At 56.6% G+C, this 20,702-nt stretch overlaps 4 protein-coding genes across 4 annotated transcripts; all 4 read left to right on the top strand.

The window, feature by feature from the left end:
- The first annotated feature begins 5,897 nt into the window (after nt 1-5,897).
- LOC126944888 (hemoglobin subunit zeta) lies at nt 5,898-7,563 on the top strand. The gene is made up of 3 exons (XM_050774769.1): nt 5,898-5,992; nt 6,931-7,135; nt 7,277-7,563. The coding sequence occupies exons 1-3, from the start codon at nt 5,898-5,900 to the stop codon at nt 7,403-7,405; spliced, it is 429 nt and encodes a 142-aa protein (XP_050630726.1). The 3' UTR covers nt 7,406-7,563.
- A 654-nt stretch (nt 7,564-8,217) lies between these two features.
- Nucleotides 8,218-9,003, top strand: HBM (hemoglobin subunit mu). Its single transcript, XM_050774768.1, has 3 exons — nt 8,218-8,335; nt 8,515-8,719; nt 8,822-9,003. The coding sequence occupies exons 1-3, from the start codon at nt 8,244-8,246 to the stop codon at nt 8,948-8,950; spliced, it is 426 nt and encodes a 141-aa protein (XP_050630725.1). The 5' UTR covers nt 8,218-8,243; the 3' UTR covers nt 8,951-9,003.
- Nucleotides 9,004-14,379: 5,376 nt separating this feature from the next.
- LOC126944882 (hemoglobin subunit alpha-A/Q/R/T) lies at nt 14,380-15,251 on the top strand. The gene is made up of 3 exons (XM_050774762.1): nt 14,380-14,546; nt 14,664-14,868; nt 15,013-15,251. Exons 1-3 carry the CDS (start codon nt 14,452-14,454, stop codon nt 15,139-15,141), a joined length of 429 nt encoding a protein of 142 aa, XP_050630719.1. The 5' UTR covers nt 14,380-14,451; the 3' UTR covers nt 15,142-15,251.
- Nucleotides 15,252-19,106: 3,855 nt separating this feature from the next.
- On the top strand, nt 19,107-20,157 carry LOC126944881 (hemoglobin subunit alpha-A/Q/R/T-like). Its single transcript, XM_050774761.1, has 3 exons — nt 19,107-19,452; nt 19,570-19,774; nt 19,919-20,157. Exons 1-3 carry the CDS (start codon nt 19,253-19,255, stop codon nt 20,045-20,047), a joined length of 534 nt encoding a protein of 177 aa, XP_050630718.1. The 5' UTR covers nt 19,107-19,252; the 3' UTR covers nt 20,048-20,157.
- The last annotated feature ends 545 nt before the right edge of the window (nt 20,158-20,702 follow it).

The following is a 20,702-nucleotide window of genomic DNA, read 5'->3' as shown; positions in this document are numbered from 1 at the left end:
TGGGAGGCCAAGGTGGGATGGTCAGTTGAGCCTGGGAGTTCAAGACCAGTCTAGGCAACATAGCAAGATTTTATCTGTACTAAAAATATATATATATTTTTTAATTAGCTGGACGTGGTGGTGCACCTGCAGTCCCAGCTACTTGGGAGGCTGGGTTGTGGGTGGCGGGAAGTATCACTTGAGCCCAGAAGTTCCAGGCTGTAGTAAGCTATGATTGCACCACCACACTGCAGCCTGGGCAACAGTGAGAGACCTTATCTATATTACCAAAAAAAAAAAAAAAAAGAGGGCCAGGCATGGTGGCTCACGCCTGTAATCCCTGCACTTTGGGAGGCCGAGGCACGCAGATCATGAGGTCAGGAGATTGAGACCACGGTGAAACCCCGTCTCTACTAAAAATACCAAAAAAATTAGCCGGGCGCAGTGGCGGGTGCCTGTAGTCCTAGCTCCTCAGGAGGCTGAGGCAGGAGAATGGCATGAGCCCAGCAGGCGGAGCTTTCAGTGAGCCGAGATTGTGCCACTGCACCCCAGCCTGGGTGACAGAATGAGACTCCATCTCAAAAAAAAAAAAAAAAAGAGAGAGAGAGAAAATAAAACCCCCCAAATTGAAAACCAACTTAAATAAATGAACCAATGTAAGAATGTTGTGATATAATAATCAGAAAAAAGAATTGTTCCAGGTGACTTCTGAACACAATACCTTGGCTATGACCAAAAGAACTGCAAAGACACTCTAATACTCTGTAGTTTATTGTTCCTAATACCATATGTATCATAATTTCATAATCTTTTATTTTGAAACATATTCAAATTATCAAAAAATAAAAACATCCTGCAAGAATAAGACAAAGATGGAGAAACAAGGATGACTGCTGGTGGGCATGGGGCTTTTTGGGGTGTGATGAAAACATTCTAAAATTGATTATGGTGATGGTTGCACAATTATGTGAACATATTAAAAATTATGGAAATGGGGCCAGGCACAGTGGCTCACGCCTGTAATCCCAGCACTTTGGGAGGCCGAAGCGGGCGGATCATGACGTCAGGAAATCGAGACCTTCCTGGCTAACATGGTGAAACCCTGCCTCTACTAAAAAATAAAAATAAAAAAATTAGCCGGGTGTTGTGGCGGGTGCCTGTAGTCCCAGCTACTTGGGAGGCTGAGGTAGGAGAATGGCGTAAACCCGGGAGGCAGAGTTTGCAGTGAACCAAGATGGCGCCACTGCACTCCAGCCTGGGCCACAGAGCAAGACTCTGTCTCAAAAGAAAAAAAAAAAAAAAGCAATTAGAATGAGACTTTTGTTTTTATTTTCTGTTCTCTGTGACTTAGTAAACTTCTTAGAGAAAGAACCAAAAAAAGATTATTGAAATGGGCCGGGGGTGGTGGCTCACGCCTGTAATTCCAGCACTTTGGGAGGCCAAGGTGGGCAGATCACCTGAGGTCAGGAGTTCAAGACTAACCTGGCTAACACAGTGAAACCCCGTCTCTACTAAAAATGCAAAAATTAGCCACACTTGGTGGCACATGCCTGTAATCCCAGCTACTTGGGAGGCTGAGGCAGGAGAATTGCTTGAGCCTAGGAGACAGAGGTTGCAGTGAGCCGAGATAGTGCCACTGAACTCCAGCTTGGCCGACAGAGTGAGATTCTGTCTCAAAAAAAAAAAAAATTATTGAAATGTACACATTCAGTAAGTGAATTTTATTTCAATAACACTGTTAAATAAAATTACAAGAATATAGAAACTCTCGAATACTACTCATCCAGAATCTCCAGCTGTTAATATTCTACCACATTGGCCTGGTCTCTCTCTTGCCCCCAGTTGCTTTTTCTCTCGGAGCCCTTGGAGAGGGGGATGCCAATATCAGTACTCTAAATATCCTCCACATACTGTGTATTTCCTAAAATCAACGAGGACACTAGCCTGCACAGACAGAGAACCACCACCAAAATCAGGTTAATACTGATCCAAATCCATTTATCAACATATGCACCAACAAGTTCAAGACCCTTTTAAAAGCAATGATACCAGCCATTTACTCCATCCCCAAAGGACTGAGGGGCCTGCGAATTTAACCATGTCAATGCAGTCTTTTTGACGTTATTAACTGAAGAAAATAGATGTTCTTTAAAATATTTATTTATTTATTTATTTTTATTTTTTGAGACGGAATCTCGCTCTGTCACCCAGGCTGGAGTGTGGTGGCATAATCTTGGTTCACTGCAACCTCCGCCTCCTGGGTTCAAGAGGTTCTCCTGCCTCAGCCTCCTGAGTAGCTGGGATTACAGGCGCGCCACGACGCCCTGCTAATTTTTGTATTTTTAGTAGAGACGGGGTTTCGCCATGTTGGCCAGGCTGGTCTCCAACTCCTGACAAGGTAGCATGCACCTGTAATCCCAGCTACTTGGGATGCTGAGGCAGGAGAATCGCTTGAACCCAGGAGGTGGTGGTTGAAGTGAGTCAAGATTGTGTCACTGCACTCCAGCCTGGGAGACAGAGCACAACTCTGTCAAAAAAAAAAAAAAAAATTCCTCAAGCTCCCCTTGAGCTTACATTCTAGTGAACTATAAACAGGAACATTTTTTTTTTTCCTGTGGAAAAAGAAAAGTAGAGCAAGTAGGGGCCTAGACAGAGGAGGGGAGGATTGTGATTTTAAATGGGTTGCCCACTGCAGGTCTATTAACTTGGTGACATTTGAGGGAGTAGCAGTATTAGGGAAGGGGCTTCAGGGGAGTGGCCAGCAGCTAGGGATAGAGGGGGGGAGGACAGGAGGCCTTGTCTGTCTTTTCCTCCATCTGTAAGTTTCAGGGGTGAGTCGGGGAGTGTCGAGGGTGCTGTGCTCTCCGGCCTGAGCCTCAGGAAGGAAGGGCAGTAGTCAGAGAGGCCAGGGAAGGGCAGTGGAGTAGGTTTTGTGGGGAATTTCAGGGCTCTATTTTAGAGATGATTTGCTGGAGACACACAGATGAGGACATCAAATACTGCCCTGGATCTAGGGGCCTGAGTCCAGAAGAGAGGTCTGTACGGACACATCCATCAGTGGGAGCACCAGGACACAGACGGAGGCTAATGTAAGACAGGATGGGTGCTGAGCTTCCACACCCACATTATTAGAAAATAACAGCACAGGCATGAGGTGGAGGCAGGACACAAGACTATCCAGAAGGAGAAAGAAAGGTGAAAAGCTGTTGGTGCAAGGAATCTCCTGGTGGTGCCAATGGCTTGGGCATAGGCTGTGGCCCAGGACGGCTTGTGGGGCACAGGCTGCGAGAGGTGCCGGGACAACGTGCAGCTACAGGGAGAAGAGACTTAGTGCTGTGGGCCTGGCTTGGGGCTGGGGGAACAGCCTTTATCTCCTGCCCCCAGGATCTCCCGGCCCCTCTTGCCCAGGACCCTGCAGCCCACTGCCCTGACTTCTGAGGGCCGAAGGCGCCCCTGCTTGGGAAGAGGGGACTCAGGGGAGTCCACCTGACCCAGTTCTAACCCAGGCTGATTTACTGTTTCTAACATCCTAGACCACGCATCCCTCTGCCCCACGCACCCAACCCCAAGGCCTGGTACACTGCAGGCCCCAAGGTCCTGTGAGTCCCTTCGATGCCCTCCTCACTGGCACCCCCGCCCGCCCGACTCTGCCTGGAGACTCCTTCCCCAGGAAAGAGTGATCTCAGCTCACTGCAAGCTCCGCCTCCCGGGTTTACGCCATTCTCCTGCCTCAGCCTCCGGAGTAGCTGGGACTACAGGCGCCCGCCACCTCGCCCGGCTAGTTTTTTGTATTTTTTAGTAGAGACGGGGTTTCACCGTGTTAGCCAGGATGGTCTCGATCTCCTGACCTCGTGATCCGCCCGTCTCGGCCTCCCAAAGTGCTGGGATTACAAGCTTGAGCCACCGCGCCCGGCCAGGGAAGAGTTTTCAAAACAAAGGGTGTTAGTCTCCTATGGGATCCCCTCACCTTTGCAGCATGGGGTCTGAAAGCTGCCCCCATGGTGTGTAGTGCTAAACTTCCAACTTACTCCAGGCCAGCCGTGACAGCCCCCAGGGCAGGAAGGGCACCCACAGTGAGCTTCAAACAGCTAATTTTGCAACTATAAACCCATATAATTGTCTTGAAAAGTAATTCGTTTCAAAAAGCTAAAAAAACGAATACTCTTGAGACACCTTCTAATAATTCCCCTTCTAGAGGTCTATCATGAGGAAAAGATCCAAAGCACTGATATTCTTCATGGAGTTGTTTATAATAGAAAAAAAACTAGAGCTTGTTCACAAAGGGGAGCCCTGCCGGCTGAAGATGTAACCCACTGATTCGCATGGGAGCTGCATCGCACCCGTCAGCGGGGATGGGGGCACGCGTGCTGACGCAGCAAGTAAAAAGAATCAGTGCGTGAAGATGTATGTTCTCTCTTTCTACGCTTGCTGATGCAGCAAGTGAAAAGAAAGTCAGTGCGTGAAGATGTATGTTCTCCTCTCTCTCGGCCTTTACTTGAGCCACCGCGCCCGGCCTCCTTTTTTTTTTTTTTTTTTCTTTTTTTTTTAAGCAGAACCTCACTCTGTCACCCAGCCTGGAGTGCAGTGGTGCAACCTCATCGCAACCAGGAGCTACCATGTGCAGCCCCATGGCAAGCCACCACGCCCAGCCTTTTTTCCCCTGTTTTAAAAAATCCTCTATTTAAAAAAGATGTGCTTGGGTCGGGCGTGGTTGTTCACGCTTATAATCCCAGCACTTTCGGAGGCCGAGACAGGCAGATCACCTGAGGTCAAGAATTCGAGACCAGCCTGGCCAACATGGTGAAACTCTATCTCTACTAAAAATACAAAAATTAGCCAGGCATGGTGGTGCATGCCTGTAATCCCAGATACTTGGGAACAGAAGCAGGAGAATCACTTGAACCCAGGAGGCAGAGGTTGCAGTGAGTCAAAATTACGCCACTGCACTCAAGTCTGGAAGACAGAGCAAGACTCCATGTCAAAAACAAATAAAAAAAATTTTTATATCTACCTATAATTTATATAAATTTAAAATACATGCATAAAATCACACCCTTTGCAAGCACACGTACCAAATAAAAGGAATATATTCAGCACATCGAAATGGCCGTCTAATGGAGGAGGTAGTAGTTAATAAACAGAGAGGATAAAAAGAAATAAATCAATAGAGCTGGAGGAGGGTCTCCTCCACGCTGCAATGAGAACGTAGTGAGCAGAACTGTAGGCGCATATGACCTCACCTTCTGTGAAGAGTCCGGTCTCCCAAGCCACTTTCCTGCCTAGGTGCCCGGCTCAGAGTGTCCCCCACAAGGCTACTAGGGGAGAACCCCAGATCAAGCCTCATTCAGGTGAGGGAGCTGCACAGCAGAGGTTGGAGAGGTCTGTCCCTTCCCACTCTGTGACACTGGGTCCCACTTTCTCTCTAGGGAGTCTCGGTTTCCCCATTTGCAAACTGGAACTCATAAGGTGGGCCAGAGAAGTTTCAGTGAAGTGAGGAATGGCTTGTGCCTCTGCCAGGGCCCATGTGCTCCGGGTCACCCTGCAATCACAGGGACAGGGAGGTCAAGGACAGTCACTCCTGAGGCCAGTCTGGGCTGAACTGACCACGTGGACTCTCATGCCCAGATCGGGGCCCCAATTTCCCAGAACCTGGGGCTCCAGCTGTGGCTCAGGGGTGGGCAGAAGGGGAGACAGAAGTGACAGCTTCCCCAGCCCCCAGTTGCACCAGGCCCTGAGGGCCCCTTTGTCACTGAATCTGATAAGAAACCCCACCCCGGCAGCCCCCTCCTCTCACCTGACCAATGGCCACAGGCTGGCTGGGCCCAGCTCCCTGTATATAAGGAGACCCTGGGGGCTGAGCACTACCAAGGCCAGTCCTGAGCAGGCCCAACTCCAATGCAGCCGCCCACCCTGCCGCCATGTCTCTGACCAAGACTGAGAGGACCCTCATTGTGTCCATGTGGGCCAAGATCTCCACTCAGGCCGACACCATCGGCACCGAGACTCTGGAGAGGTGAGTGTCAGGCAGGACTGCCAGAGGGACTGGGTGGGAGACCAGGTATGTGAGTGGGGACTGTGGGGAGGGGAGAGTGGGGAGGGAACAGTGAGGAGGGGATGGTGGGGAGGGGACAGTGAGGAGGGGATGGGGAGGAGACAGTGGGGAGGGGGCAGTGGGGAGGGGACGGCAAGGAGGGGACAGTGGGGACGGGATCTTGGGGAGGGGACAGTGGAGAGGGGACTGTGGGGAGAGGACAGTGAGGAGGGGACAGTGGGGAGGGGACAGTGGGGACAGATAGCCTTCCCTCTCAGTGAGGAGGGCAGGGTAAGGAGGGTACGATTAGGAGTTGCACAGGTATCTGGGCTCACTGAGACCTGAGCAGGCACAGGCCCAGGTTCTGACAAGCAGAGGGTGAAAAATTGTGCTCTAGACCTGAAGGGCCTTACAGGGCAGCTAGGGCACTACAGCCTCTAAAGTCTCAGCATCTGAGCCCAGCATCTGGGATCAGGGCACCGTCCCAGTATCAAAGTCCCAGCATCTGATCCCCTGGGAGGGGCCAGGGAGCTTTTCCTTCCCTGGAACGCTGCTGGGAGGTCATGAGCCTGCAGAAGGGGTGGCGGGCAACCCAGTCTGGGGCTGGGAGGGAGGTCCTGTGGCCACAGGAGACGGTGGAGGGGCTGGGGGCACCAGGCGTGCTGCAGGCGGAGGGCGGGGACTTGGGGATCAGGCGAACAGAACCCGTTAGAAGCAGGGCGATGAGCCGGGAGCTGCAGCGACCTGGGGGGCCTCTAGCACAGGGCAGCCTGGGAGGCAGCCGGGCACCGCGAGGAGGGGCTGGGGCCTGCTGCGGGGTCGCAGATGTGTCCTGGTGCCCGGAGAGGGCCGCAGGGCGCGGGGGCCGTGGGCGGGAGGGAGCGCTGCTGGGAGCTCACGGCCCCCGCCCCCCGTCCCAGGCTCTTCCTCAGCTACCCGCAGACCAAGACCTACTTCCCGCACTTCGACCTGCACCCGGGGTCCGCGCAGCTGCAAGCGCACGGCTCCAAAGTGGTGGCCGCCGTGGGCGACGCAGCGAAGAACATCGACAACATCGGCGCCGCCCTGTCCAAGCTGAGCGAGCTGCACGCCTACGTCCTGCGCGTGGACCCGGTCAACTTCAAGGTGAGCAGGGCGCGGTGCGGGCGGGGCGGGGCGGGATCGCTGGGCGGGGCGGGATCTCTGGGTGGGGCTGGGAGGTGTCGCGAGGAGGGGCGGGGCCCGGGCTAGGCCCCGCCCCCGCACTGAGCCGGCCCCGTCCCCCAGCTCCTGTCCCACTGCCTGCTGGTCACCCTGGCCGCGCGCTTCCCCGCCGACTTCACGGCCGAGGCCCACGCCGCCTGGGACAAGTTCCTATCGGTCGTATCCTCTGTCCTGACCGAGAAGTACCGCTGAGCGCCGCCTCCGGGATCCCCAGGACAGGCTGCGGCCCCTCCCCTGCCCTTCACCCTCCCACAATTCCTGCCCTGACTCCAATAAATGGATGAGGACAGAGCGATCTGGGCTCTGTGTTCTCAGTACTGGAGGGAAGAAGGGGAGAAGCTGAGTGATGGGTCCGGGGGCTTTGCAGGAACGCGGTCGTCCCCGCTGACGTCGCGGCCTGGGGGTCACGTGGGGGGCGCTTTGGGGAGGTTCTTGCCCTGAGCACCGGAGCTGCAGCCCGGGTGGAGCAGAGCAGTCCCGGGCCAGCCCACGGCGTCTCCTGGGGCTCTTGGTCAGACGGGCGTTTGTGCGTCTCCCAGCTTCCCATATCGCCCAAAGATTGTCACTTCGCTAAGCGTATCGGGAGCGTGTCGGGACTCAGGGAACTTTTCCACAAAGCCTGAAGTCCGAATCCCGGGATTCTGGCAGCTGCGGGGGTCCCTGAGGCCTGTCCCTCCCCGACTCCTAAGAGAGTAGTGGTTTCCTGCCCCGTGTTCTCTCTCCGGCTCCTCCCATGAGCTCCCTTCTGGCACACCAGTAACTTTGCCCGAGGGAGTAATTACAGACGCCCCTGAAGTCTGGAGTAAAGGTACCCACGCACAACAGCGTGAGTCAGTGCCAGAAACCCTGGGATCCCGGAGGTCGAGGCCTCCATGTAGGCAGGAACCCGGACTGGCTACGTTCCCGGCGCAGGCCGAGAGTCCCCGCGTTCCCGCCGCTCTCGGGCCGATAAGGACAGGCGGGGTGCTCGGAGTCTCTATAAGGAGCCCAGGGCGGCGGGTGCGGCCCCCAGAGCACGTCAGGCGGCGCCATGCTCAGCGCCCAGGAGCGCGCCCAAATCGCGCAGGTCTGGGACCTGATCGCGGGCCACGAGGCGCAATTCGGGGCGGAGCTGCTGCTCAGGTCGGTAGAGGCGGGGTCTCCGGGAGCTCAGGGAGGTGGAGATGAGGGTGTTGGCCGCGTGGGCCGCCAACGCCATCCAAGGTCCCTCCGATGAGGATCCCCGGGGCTCTGGGCGGTGTGGGCGCTAGTGAAGTCCCACGCAGCCGCCCTCCTCCCCGGTCACCGACCTGGTCCTGCAGGCTCTTCACAGTATACCCCAGCACCAAGGTCTACTTCCCGCACTTGAGCTCCTGCCAGGACGCGACGCAGCTGCTGAGCCACGGGCAGCGCATGCTGGCGGCGGTGGGCGCGGCGGTGCAGCACATGGACCACCTGCGCGCAGCGCTGAGCCCACTGGCGGACCTGCACGCGCTCGTGCTGCGCGTGGACCCAGCCAACTTTCCGGTGAGCCCTTTCCGGCCGGGGCAATGGTGCAGCGCGCAGCCGGGGGAGCTCCGGGGATCCCTAGAGGGACAGACCCCGTCTCACAGGCCGCTTCTCCTGCAGCTGCTAATCCAGTGTTTCCACGTCGTGCTGGCCTCCCACCTGCAGGACGAGTTCACCGTGGAAATGCAAGCGGCGTGGGACAAGTTCCTGACTGGTGTGGCCGTGGTGTTGACGGAAAAGTACCGCTGAGCCTAGTGCTGCGCTGGCCTTTGTTTGTGCCTGTCAATAAACAGAGGCCCCAAATACCTGTCCCCGCCTGTGTGGTCTTTGGGGAGCTGGCAAAGTGAGGTCACTATTGTTGGCCAGAGAAACTCAGGGACCTGCAAGGATCCTCCTAGAACTCTCAAATGCACCCCACCCCCGGAGGTTTGTCCTCCCATGGCGGGCAGTGTGGTGGGGCAGAGGGAGTACTGTGATGTGGGTGGGGGGGGGGGTGGCCTTCGACTTCAACTCTTGAATCCGGCTTCCAACCGCACTGTTCGCAAAGCACTTCCCCATTCATGCATTTATTCACTCATTCTCTCTCCATCCCCACTTCCTGCTGGGACCTGTAGATGCTAATCCTGGACCCTTTGCAGAGAGATGCAGAAACTGAGGTCCTGGAGCCAAATGTGCAACCTAATTAGGGCCCCAGAGCAGAGGGCTCCGCAGACCTCACTGTTCCTATCCCCTTCCTTCCCCCATGGACACTTCCTGGGCTGCAAACCTGTGCTAGCCTGGTTAGCCCTGCCTGTGACCCTCCAGCCCTGGGGGTGAGGTGGGGAGGAAGTCCTCTGTGGCCACAAATTGGCAGACAGACCTGGTTTAGGCTTCCAGCCTGCTCATTGACAAGCTATGCGACCCTGGGCATGTCCCAGAGCTCTCCGGCCTTTACCCATCGAATAGAAAAACAACATTCAACTCACAAGATTTTTGAAATAATTTTTGAAATCATAACATAGGGTGGGTGCCTGCCGGCTCATTGCCACCCCACCCCTCCACCCAGCCCCAGCTGCCGTGTCTCAGTCTCTGCAGGTGCCCAGGCCAAGGCACTCCCTCCCCCAGGTTCCCTCTTCTCCCTCCCCAGGATGGGGAAAGGAATCTTAAGGCTCCACCCCAGGCTTTTCAGACAAAGAACAGGGTCTGAGGAAAGAGTAGGACCTTCGAGGTCTGCAAATCCTGAATAGGATTGGCTCTGGGTTGGCCATCCTGGGTCAGTGTGGGGAGCACTAGACCAGGCCTGGCAGCCAGGTCTGACCTGGCGGTCAGCGCCTAGGTCTGAAGAGAGCTGTTGGAAGTGGAGCCCTGACTGTGAGTCAGTCAAGCTCCCTCCAGCAGTCAGTGCCAGGGACCTGTTGCCCTGCACTGCCTGGGACGCCAGCCTGGTAGTTTGGAGAACTTGGCCCCATGTTATCAACATACCCCAACTGTTTTCTTGAGTTTTTTCATTTTGTCTTGTTTTGTTTTTGAGACAGGGCCTTGCTCTGTGGCCCCGGCTGGAGTGCAGTGGCTCACTGCAGCCTCAACCTCCCGGGATCAAGCGATTCTCCTGCCTCTGTCTCCCGAGTAGCTGGGATTATAGGCGCGCGCCACCATGCCTGGCTAATTTTTGTATTTTTAACAGGGACACAGTTTCACCACGTTGATCAGGCTAGTCTCAAACTCCTGACCTCAAGTGATCCGCCCGCCTCAGCCTCCCAAAATGCTGGGACGACAGGCGTGAGCCACCACGCGCAGCCCCCCAAATGTTTACATGGATAAGTAACAGCTTTTGGTCCCAGGCAGTTTGGTGTGAAAGCAGCTTATGTTTCACTCTGGAAAAACTGTGCTCTTCTTACCATCCAGGAAGCTGCCTGGGTCTGGGCCATATGTGGATACCTTACGGGTATAAGGGGCTCAGGACCCTGTGTAGAAGCCCAGGACAATGCGAGTGGGAAGGTTACCATGTACAGAACTGGGTTTCTGTTTGGGTAGGACTAAGAGACGCAGGGCAGCCTTGGGCAACCTGCCTACTCTCACTCCTCTTCCTATTTTCCCGTGCCAGGCACCTCCTGGCAACTTGCCTGCCAAAGACCCTGCATCCCAGGCATAAGAGCTCCTACTCTCCCCCTCCTTTCACTTTTGAGCTTACACAGACTCAGACAGAACCCACCACGGTGCTGTCTCCTGAGGACAAGGCTAACATCAAGGCGGTCTGGGCGAAGGTTTGCGACCACGCTCCTGACTATGTCACGGAGGCCCTTGAGAGGGAAGGACCCTCCTCTCACCGCTCACATTTTGGGTCCAACACCCACACTAGGGCTCCACTGGCCACCCCTAACCATTCTTGCCCCAGCCCCAGCCCCCAGCCCCTCATTCTTTGCTTCCCCCTGAAGCATGTTCCTGACCTTCCCCTCACTTGGTCCTGAGGTATGGCTCAGCCCTCATCAAGAAACAATGCAAGTAGGTGGCCGACACACTGACCAACACCATGGCCCACTGAGATGACATGCCCAATGACTTGTCTGAGCTGAGGCAACTGCACGTCAACGAGCTGTGGGTGGACCCAGGCAACATCAGGGTGAGCTTTGGGCTGGGAGGAATCTAGGGTGTGGGGGCAGCTGGTCTTCCTCATAAGACACAGCATCCCATGCGTTCGGGGAGGTGGAGCACAGGTGACAGTGGTATCTACGTCCCCTGACTCTCTCCACAGTTCCTCGATAAATGCCTGCTGGTGACACTGGTCCATCACACCCTTCCCAGTTTACCCATGTGGTGCCTCCACGGACAAATTATTTGCTTTTGTGAGTGATGTGTTGACCTGCAAATACCACTAAGCTGAAGCGTTGGTGGCCATGCCCCCTGCCCACTGGGCCTCCCTCCAGGCCCTCCTCCCCTCCCCACCCCAGCACTTCCTGATCTTTCAATGAAGTCCCAGTAGGCGGCAGCCTGTGTGTGCCTGGGTTCTCTCTCTCCCTGAGTGTGCCAGCCATGGAGGTGTTTTCCTGTCTCAGACCAAGGACCTCTCCGCAGCTGCATGGGGTGGGGAGGGAGAACTGCAGGGACCATGGGAGGGGAAGCTGAGGTGGGCCTGCTCAAGAGAAGGTGCTGAACCTGTCCCTGTCCTGAGAGGTGCCAGGCCTGCAGGCAGTGACTCAGGAGCTGCAGAGGAGAGAAGCCTCCAGGGTTCTTCTCAGGGAGTCCCAGCATTGCCACCCTCCTTTGAAATCTCCCTGGTTGAACTTACACATACACTCTCCATCAAAACAAGACGAAACAAAACAAACTAGCAAAATAGGCTGTTCCCAATGCAAGTGCAGGTGCCTGAACATTTCTCTCATTCCCACCCCTTCCTGCCAGAGGGTAGGTGTCTGGAGAGGGTAGGTGTCTGGAGTGAGGGCGCTGGCCCTACCCACACGTCCTCTGTCATGGGAATCCTCCCGCAGCAGCCCAGTCAGTGGGGAAGGAGGAAGGGGCTGCGATGCTCACAGCCGGCAGCCTACACCTGGGGAGACTCTTCAGCAGAGTACCTTGCGGCCTCACTCCTGCACTTCTCCTGCACTTTATAAGGTGCTTTCAGAACTCATTGTGTGCCCAGCTCTGAGCCCCCAGCTAATTGCCCCACCCAGGGCCTCTGGGACTTCCTGGTGCTTCTGCTTCCCGTGCTGCCAGCAACTTCTGGAAACGTCCCTGTCCCCGGTGCTGAAGTCCTGGAATCCATGCTGGGAAGTTGCTCAGCCATTCTGGCTCTCAGCCCTCCTAAGAACATGAGCAGCACTTCCAGCCCAGCTCCTGTCCCAGAGCAAGCGTCCCCCTCCACACTCACAGTACTGGATCAAGCTTTGGGGAGGGCGGAGAGGGCACCGTCATCACTTTTCTTCTGGACATGGACCTCTGAATTGTTGGGGAGTTCCCTCCCCCTCTCCATCCACTCTTCCTCTGCCTCACAGCCCAGAGCATTGTTATTTAAGCATAAACACTTAAAAAAATAAACTAAAATCCATCCCTGCTTTCACACACACACACACACACACCCTTTCTTGTGTTACTTAAAGTAGGAGAGAGTCTCTCTTTCCTGTCTCCTCACCCCCACCCCCAAGAGACCACAGTGAAAGGTTTGGGACTGAGCCCACCGGCCCCATCCTGTGCTGAGGGAATAGCTACAACTACAACTACTGCTGCAGGCCCTCTTTTTGGGCAAAAATACCATCATACTGTAGATACCTGTGTACAACTTCCTATTCTCAGTGAACTGTCTCCTCTACACCCCTTTCAGCCAGTTCATTCAGTTCTATGCCATTCCACAGTCTCACTATTTCTATATTTCCATTACGATTCCGCCAAAAATCATCACTATTTATTTATTTGTTTATTTATTTATTTATTTATTTATTTTGAGACGGAGTTTCCCTCTTGTTGCCCAGGCTGGAGTGCAATGGCACAATCTCGGCTCACCGCATCTGCCTCCCGGGTTCAAGCGATTCTCCTGCCTCAGCCTCCTGAGTAACTGGGATTACAGCCATGTGCCACCGATCCCCGCTAATTTTGTATTTTTAGTAGAGACAGGGTTTCTCCATGTTGGTCAGGCTGGTCTGGAACTCCCGACCTCAGGTTTTTCACCTGCCTCAGCCTCCCAAAGTGCTGGGATTGCAGGCGTCAGCCACCGCGCCAGGCCAAACCATCACTTTTCATGAGCAGGGATGCACCCACTGGCACTACTGCACCTCCCACCCTTCCCCCACCAAGTCCACCCTTTCCTCACCCCACATCGCCCCCACCTCAATTCTGCAACCACAGGGGACTTCTTCCCCGTCCTCTCCCCTCCCAGAGCCAAGTTTGTTTATTTGTTTACAACCACTATTTACCTAGCGAGTCTTCCATCAGAGCATTTGGAGAGACTGGGGGTGTCACAGTGAACCACGACCTCTAGGCCAGTGGGAGAGTCAGTCACACAAAATGCACAGGGTCCCACTGTGAGTCCAGCACCCACCACCCCCACGCGCCACCCCACAACCCCGGGTAGAGGAGTCTGAACCTGCATGCAGCCCAGCCCCGTGCTTTTTGCGTCCTGGTATTTGTTCCTTCCTGGTGCCTGTCACTCAAGCACACTAGTGACTATCGCCAGAGGGAAAGAGAGTTAGAGGAAGCGAGACTGGAGAGGAGGACGGACTCTGCGCGGAAATTCTTTTGCGTTCCTATGGGCCAGGGCGTCCGGGTGCGCGCATTCCTCTCCGCCCCGGATTGGGCGAAGCCTCCCGACTCACACTCGCTCGCCCGCGTGTTCCCTGATCCCGCTGGAGCTGACGCGCGTTCAGCGCGTGCCAGGCCAGGGCGGGGGTGCGGGCTGACTTTCTCCCTCACTAGGGACGCTCGGGCGCCCCAAAGAAAAGGGTGGCGCTGCGCTCCGGGGTGGAAGAGCCGACAGCGCCCGACCCCAACGGGCCGGCCCCCTCGCCCAGCGTCGCGACTGCCCTGCTTCCTGGCGAGCTGGATGGGCGGGAGTGGAGCGGCGGGTGGAGGGTGGAGACGTCCTGGCCCCCGCCCCGTGTGCGCCCCCAGCGAGGCCAAGCCGCCCTGTCCGGGACTCCCCTGCGGTCCAGGCCGCGCCCCGGGCTCCGCGCCAGCCAATGAGCACCGCCCTGCCGGGCGTGCCCCCGCGCCCGGAGCATAAACCCTGGCGCGCTGGCTGCCCGGCACTCTTCTGGTCCCCACAGACTCAGAAAGAACCCACCATGGTGCTGTCTCCTGCCGACAAGACCAACGTCAAGGCCGCCTGGGGTAAGGTCGGCGGGCACGCTGGCGAGTATGGTGCGGAGGCCCTGGAGAGGTGAGGCTCCCTCCCCTGCTCCGACCCGGGCTCCTCGCCCGGCTTCACCCACCGGCCACCCGCAACCGTCCTGGCCCCGGACCCAAACCCCACCCCTCACTCTGCTTCTCCCCGCAGGATGTTCCTGTCCTTCCCCACCACCAAGACCTACTTCCCCCACTTCGACCTGAGCCACGGCTCTGCCCAGGTTAAGGGCCACGGCAAGAAGGTGGCCGACGCGCTGACCCTCGCCGTGGGGCACGTGGACGACATGCCCCAAGCGCTGTCCGCGCTGAGCGACCTGCACGCGCACAAGCTTCGGGTGGACCCGGTCAACTTCAAGGTGAGCGGCGAGCCGGGAGCGATCTGGGGTCGAGGGGCGAGATGGCGCCTTCCTCGCAGGGCAGAGCATCCCGCGGGTTGCGGGAGGTGCAGCGCAGGCGGCGGCTGCGGGCCCTCGGCCCCACTGACCCTCTTCTCTGCACAGCTCCTGAGCCACTGCCTGCTGGTGACTCTGGCCGCTCACCTCCCCGCCGAGTTCACCCCTGCGGTGCACGCCTCCCTGGACAAGTTCCTGGCTTCTGTGAGCACCGTGCTGACCTCCAAATACCGTTAAGCTGGAGCCTCGGTGGCCATGCTTCTTGCCCCTTGGGCCTCCCGCCAGGCCCTCCTCCCCTCCTTGCACCGGCCCTTCCTGGTCTTTGAATAAAGTCTGAGTGGGCGGCAGCCTGTGTGTGCCTGGGTTCTCTCTCTCCCTGAATGTGCCAGCCATCGGGGTATTTTCCTGTTTCTGACCAAGGACCTCTCCGCAGCTGCATGGGGTTGGGGAGGGAGAACTGCAGGGACCATGGGAGGGGAAGCTGAGGTGGGCCTGCTCAAGAGAAGGTGCTGAGCCTGTCCCTGTCCTGAGAGGTGCCAGGCCTGCAGGCAGTGACTCAGGAGCTGCGGAAGAGAGGCCTCCAGGGTTCTTCTCAGGGAGTCCCAGCATTGCCACCCTCCTTTGAAATCTCCCTGGTTGAACTTACACATACACTCTCCATCAAAACAAGACGAAACAAAACAAACTAGCAAAATAGGCTGTTCCCAATGCAAGTGCAGGTGCCTGAACATTTCTCTCATTCCCACCCCTTCCTGCCAGAGGGTAGGTGTCTGGAGAGGGTAGGTGTCTGGAGTGAGGGCGCTGGCCCTACCCACACGGCCTCTGTCATGGGAACCCTCCCACAGCAGCCCAGTCAGTGGGGAAGGAGGAAGGGGCTGCGATGCTCACAGCCGGCAGCCTACACCTGGGGAGACTCTTCAGCAGAGTACCTTGCGGCCTCACTCCTGCACTTCTCCTGCACTTTATAGGGTGCTTTCAGAACTCACTGTGTGCCCAGCTCTGAGCCCCCAGCTAATTGCCCCACCCAGGGCCTCTGGGACTTCCTGGTGCTTCTGCTTCCCGAGCTGCCAGCAACTTCTGGAAACGTCCCTGTCCCCGGTGCTGAAGTCCTGGAATCCATGCTGGGAAGTTGCACAGCCCATCTGGCTCTCAGCCCTCCTAAGAACATGAGCAGCACTTCCAGCCCAGCTCCTGTCCCAGAGCAAGCGTCCCCCTCCACACTCACAGTACTGGATCAAGCTTTGGGGAGGGCGGAGAGGGCCCCGTCATCACTTTTCTTCTGGACATGGACCTCTGAATTGTTGGGGAGTTCCCTCCCCCTCTCCATCCACTCTTCCTCCGCCTCACAGCCCGAGCATTGTTATTTAAGCATAAACACTTAAAAAAATGAACTAAAATCCACCCCTGCTTTCACACACACACACCCTTTCTTGTGTTACTTAAAGTAGGAGAGAGTCTCTCTTTCCTGTCTCCTCACCCCCACCCCCAAGAGACCACAGTGAAGGGTTTGGGACTGAGCCCACCGGCCCCATCCTGTGCTGAGAGGGAACAGCTACAACTACAACTACTGCCACAGACCCTCTTTTTGGACAAAAATACCATCATACTGTAGATACCTGTGTACAACTTCCTATTCTCAGTGAACTGTCTCCCCTATATCACTTTCAGCCACTTCATTCAGCTCTGTGCCATTCCACAGTTTCACTAATTATTACTTTTCATTTCGTTTCGGTTTTTGAGATGGAGCCTCGCTCTGTCACCCAGGCGGGAGTGCAGTGGTGCGATCTTGGCTCACTAGAACCTCCACCTCCTGGGTTGAAGTGATTCTCCTGCCTCCGCCTCCTAAGTAGCTGGGACTACAGGCGCAGGCCACCACACCTGGCTAATTATTTTTATTTTTTAGTAGAGATGGGATTTCACTATGTTAGCCTCAGGTAATCTGCCTGTCTCGGCCTCCGAAAGTGCTGGGATTACAGGAGTTAGCCACCTCACCTGGCCTCATCGATTATTTCTATTATTTCCAGTTATGATCCTTTGTATTTGTCCTCATAAGTCATTTGTCTTTTCTTATTAAGATGTAGGAGCTGGCCGAGCGCGGTGGCTCAAGCCTGTAATCCCAGCACTTTGGGAGGCCGCGGATCACGAGGTCAGGAGATCAAGACCATCCTGGCTAACACGGTGAAACCCTGTCTCTACTAAAAAAAATACAAAAAACTAGCCGGGCGAGTTGGCGGACGCCTGTAGTCCCAGCTACTCGGGAGGCTGAGGCAGGAGAATGGCGTAAACCCGGGAGGCGGAGATTGAAGTGAGCCGAGATCGCGCCACCGCACTCCAGCCTGGGCGACAGAGCAAGACTCCATCTCAAAAAAAAAAAAAAAAAAAAAAAAAGAGGGTTCAGGCAGCGGAGACATTGCAGTAAGATGCAGGAAGAAGGGGTTGTCCCAGGCCTGAGGTAAGGGGTCTTTGGTGACTTTAAGTTCCCACATCTCAAAAAAAAAACAAAACAAAACAAAAAGGAGGGTGTGGTGGCTCATGCCTGTAATCCTAGCACTTTGGGAGGCTGAGATGGGCGGATCACTTGAGGTCGGGAGTTCGAGACCAGCCTGACCAACATGTAGAAACCCCGTCTCTACTAAAAATACAAAATTAGCCTGGCGTGATGGCCCAAGCCTGTAATCCCAGCTACTCAGGAGGCTGAGGCAGGAGAATCACTTGAACCCAGGAGGCGGAGGTTGCAGTGAGCTGAGATCACACCACTGCACTCCAGGCTGGACAACAAGAGCGAAACTCCATCTCAAAAAAAAAAAAGCCCCCACATCTTATCATTTTTTTTCTTTCCTTCAGGCTGTGGGCAGAGTCAGAAGAGGGTGGCAGACAGGGAGGGGAAATGAGAAGATCCAATGGGCCAACCATTGCTAAGCTGGTGGGAGCTACTTCCTTCTCTGCTCAAGGCTCCTGGACATCCAGAGCGGGACCTGAGTAAGGGTCTTGGGGGGACGGGGCAGGGGGCAGGCTGAAGAGTGCCCAGCTGACACACTCTCCAAAGCGAGGTCTTCTGCCAGACCCCCAGGAAATGACTTATCAGTGATTCCTCAGGCTGTTTTCTCCTCAGTACCATTCCCTCTAAAAAATCACTTTTCATGAGCAAGGATGCACTCACTGGCACTCCTGCACCTCTCACCCTTCCCCAGAAGTCCACTCCTTCCTTCCTCACCCTGCAGGAGCTGGCCGGCCTCATCACCCCCCTATCTCCCCACCTCCATTCTCCAACCACAGGGGCCTTGTCTCCTCTGTCCTTTCTCCTCCCTGAGCCAAGCCTCCTCCCTCCTCTACCTCCTCCACCTAATACATATCCTTAAGTCTCACCTCCTCCAGGAAGCCCCCATACTAATCCTGGTCCCCTTGAATGCCTGGTCCACACCTCCAGAGTTCCTCAGGGCCTGTGATGAGGTTTGCACCTCTGTGTGTACTTGTGTGATGGTTAGAGGACTGCCTACCTCCCAGAGGACGCTGAATGCTCCAGGCGGTTCTGGCTGTTGTTTTATTTACTTGTTTCACAACTATTTACCTAGCAAGTCTTCCATCAGATAGCATTTGGAGAGATGGGGGTGTCACAGTGAACCACGACCTCTAGGCCAGTGGGAAAGTCAGTCACACAAACTGCACAGGGTCCCACTGTGAGTCCATGACCTGGGGCTTAGCCAGCACCCACCACCCTCACGCGTCACCCCACAACCCCCTAGAGGAGTCTGAACCTGCATGCAGCCCAGCCCCGTGCTTTTTGCGTCCTGGTATTTGTTCCTTCCTGGTGCCTGTCACTCAAGCACACTAGTGACTATCGCCAGAGGGAAAGGGAGTTGGAGGGAGCGAGACTGGAGAGGAGGACGGACTCTGCGGGGAAATTCTTTTGCGTTCCTATGGGCCAGGGCGTCCGGGTGCGCGCATTCCTCTCTGTCCCGGATTGGGCGAAGCCTCCCGACTCACACTCGCTCGCCCGCGTGTTCCCTGATCCCGCTGGAGCTGACGCGCGTCCAGCGCGTGCCAGGCCGGGGCGGGGGTGCGGGCTGACTTTCTCCCTCACTAGGGACGCTGGGGCGCCCCAAAGAAAAGGGTGGCGCTGCGCTCCGGGGTGGAAGAGCCGACAGCGCCCGACCCCAACGGGCCGGCCCCCTCGCCCAGCGTCGCGACCGCCCTGCTTCCTGGCGAGCTGGATGGGCGGGAGTGGAGCGGCGGGTGGAGGGTGGAGACGTCCTGGCCCCCGCCCCGTGTGCGCCCCCAGCGGAGGCCAAGCCGCCCTGTCCGGGACTCCCCTGCGGTCCAGGCCGCGCCCCGGGCTCCGCGCCAGCCAATGAGCACCGCCCTGCCGGGCGTGCCCCCGTGCCCGGAGCATAAACCCTGGCGCGCTGGCTGCCCGGCACTCTTCTGGTCCCCACAGACTCAGAAAGAACCCACCATGGTGCTGTCTCCTGCCGACAAGAGCAACGTCAAGGCCGCCTGGGGTAAGGTCGGCGGGCACGCTGGCGAGTATGGTGCGGAGGCCCTGGAGAGGTGAGGCTCCCTCCCCTGCTCCGACCCAGGCTCCTCGCCCGGCTTCACCCACCGGCCACCCGCAACCGTCCTGGCCCCGGACCCAAACCCCACCCCTCACTCTGCTTCTCCCCGCAGGATGTTCCTGTCCTTCCCCACCACCAAGACCTACTTCCCCCACTTCGACCTGAGCCACGGCTCTGCCCAGGTTAAGGGCCACGGCAAGAAGGTGGCCGACGCGCTGACCCTCGCCGTGGGGCACGTGGACGACATGCCCCAAGCGCTGTCCGCGCTGAGCGACCTGCACGCGCACAAGCTTCGGGTGGACCCGGTCAACTTCAAGGTGAGCGGCGAGCCGGGAGCGATCTGGGGTCGAGGGGCGAGATGGCGCCTTCCTCGCAGGGCAGAGCATCCCGCGGGTTGCGGGAGGTGCAGCGCAGGCGGCGGCTGCGGGCCCTCGGCCCCACTGACCCTCTTCTCTGCACAGCTCCTGAGCCACTGCCTGCTGGTGACTCTGGCCGCTCACCTCCCCGCCGAGTTCACCCCTGCGGTGCACGCCTCCCTGGACAAGTTCCTGGCTTCTGTGAGCACCGTGCTGACCTCCAAATACCGTTAAGCTGGAGCCTCGGTGGCCATGCTTCTTGCCCCTTGGGCCTCCCGCCAGGCCCTCCTCCCCTCCTTGCACCGGCCCTTCCTGGTCTTTGAATAAAGTCTGAGTGGGCGGCAGCCTGTGTGTGCCTGAGTTTCTTCCCTCAGCGAAGGTGCCAGGGATGGGCATGGACAGCAGCTGGGACACACATGGCTAGGACCTCTCTGCAGCTGGATAGGGTAGGAAAGGGCAGGGGCCGGAGGCGGGGAGAGAGGAAGGAAGTTGAGCCATCGCAAAGTCCAACTGGAAAACCGCTGGACCCTAGAGTGCTTTGAGGATGCATTTGCTCTTTCCTGAGTTTTATTCCCAGACCTTTCAGATTCAATGCAGGTTTGTTGAAATAATGAATGTATCCATCTTTACATTTCTAGGCACTCTTGTGCCAAGAACTGGCTGCTTTCTGCCTGAGACCTCACTGGTTTCCCAGAGGTCCTCCCAGATATGGGTGGTGGGTAGGTTAGGAAAGTCCCACTCCAGCGCGGCTGCATTGATCCCCCATTGTCCCCACTAGTCTCCGGAAAACCTCCCAGATACGGGCACAGTTTAGATGAAATCAGGGGTGAGGGGCGCAACCGCAGGCCCCAGACAATTCAATAGGGGTTCCCTTTCACCCCCAGGCCAT

Source organism: Macaca thibetana, chromosome 20 (genome assembly GCF_024542745.1).
Source record: "Macaca thibetana thibetana isolate TM-01 chromosome 20, ASM2454274v1, whole genome shotgun sequence".
Lineage (NCBI taxonomy): Eukaryota > Metazoa > Chordata > Mammalia > Primates > Cercopithecidae > Macaca > Macaca thibetana.
This window is presented reverse-complemented; position numbering and strand designations above follow the sequence as displayed.

Coding starts and splice junctions, on each gene's coding strand:
- LOC126944888 (XM_050774769.1), top strand. CDS start 5,898: ATGTCTCTGACCAAGACTGAGAGGACCCTCATTGTGTCCATGTGGGCC. Junction 5,993..6,930: donor GGCACCGAGACTCTGGAGAG/GTGAGTGTCAGG, acceptor CCCCCGTCCCAG/GCTCTTCCTCAGCTACCCGC. Junction 7,136..7,276: donor TGGACCCGGTCAACTTCAAG/GTGAGCAGGGCG, acceptor CCCGTCCCCCAG/CTCCTGTCCCACTGCCTGCT.
- HBM (XM_050774768.1), top strand. CDS start 8,244: ATGCTCAGCGCCCAGGAGCGCGCCCAAATCGCGCAGGTCTGGGACCTG. Junction 8,336..8,514: donor GGGGCGGAGCTGCTGCTCAG/GTCGGTAGAGGC, acceptor CTGGTCCTGCAG/GCTCTTCACAGTATACCCCA. Junction 8,720..8,821: donor TGGACCCAGCCAACTTTCCG/GTGAGCCCTTTC, acceptor CTTCTCCTGCAG/CTGCTAATCCAGTGTTTCCA.
- LOC126944882 (XM_050774762.1), top strand. CDS start 14,452: ATGGTGCTGTCTCCTGCCGACAAGACCAACGTCAAGGCCGCCTGGGGT. Junction 14,547..14,663: donor GGTGCGGAGGCCCTGGAGAG/GTGAGGCTCCCT, acceptor TTCTCCCCGCAG/GATGTTCCTGTCCTTCCCCA. Junction 14,869..15,012: donor TGGACCCGGTCAACTTCAAG/GTGAGCGGCGAG, acceptor TTCTCTGCACAG/CTCCTGAGCCACTGCCTGCT.
- LOC126944881 (XM_050774761.1), top strand. CDS start 19,253: ATGAGCACCGCCCTGCCGGGCGTGCCCCCGTGCCCGGAGCATAAACCC. Junction 19,453..19,569: donor GGTGCGGAGGCCCTGGAGAG/GTGAGGCTCCCT, acceptor TTCTCCCCGCAG/GATGTTCCTGTCCTTCCCCA. Junction 19,775..19,918: donor TGGACCCGGTCAACTTCAAG/GTGAGCGGCGAG, acceptor TTCTCTGCACAG/CTCCTGAGCCACTGCCTGCT.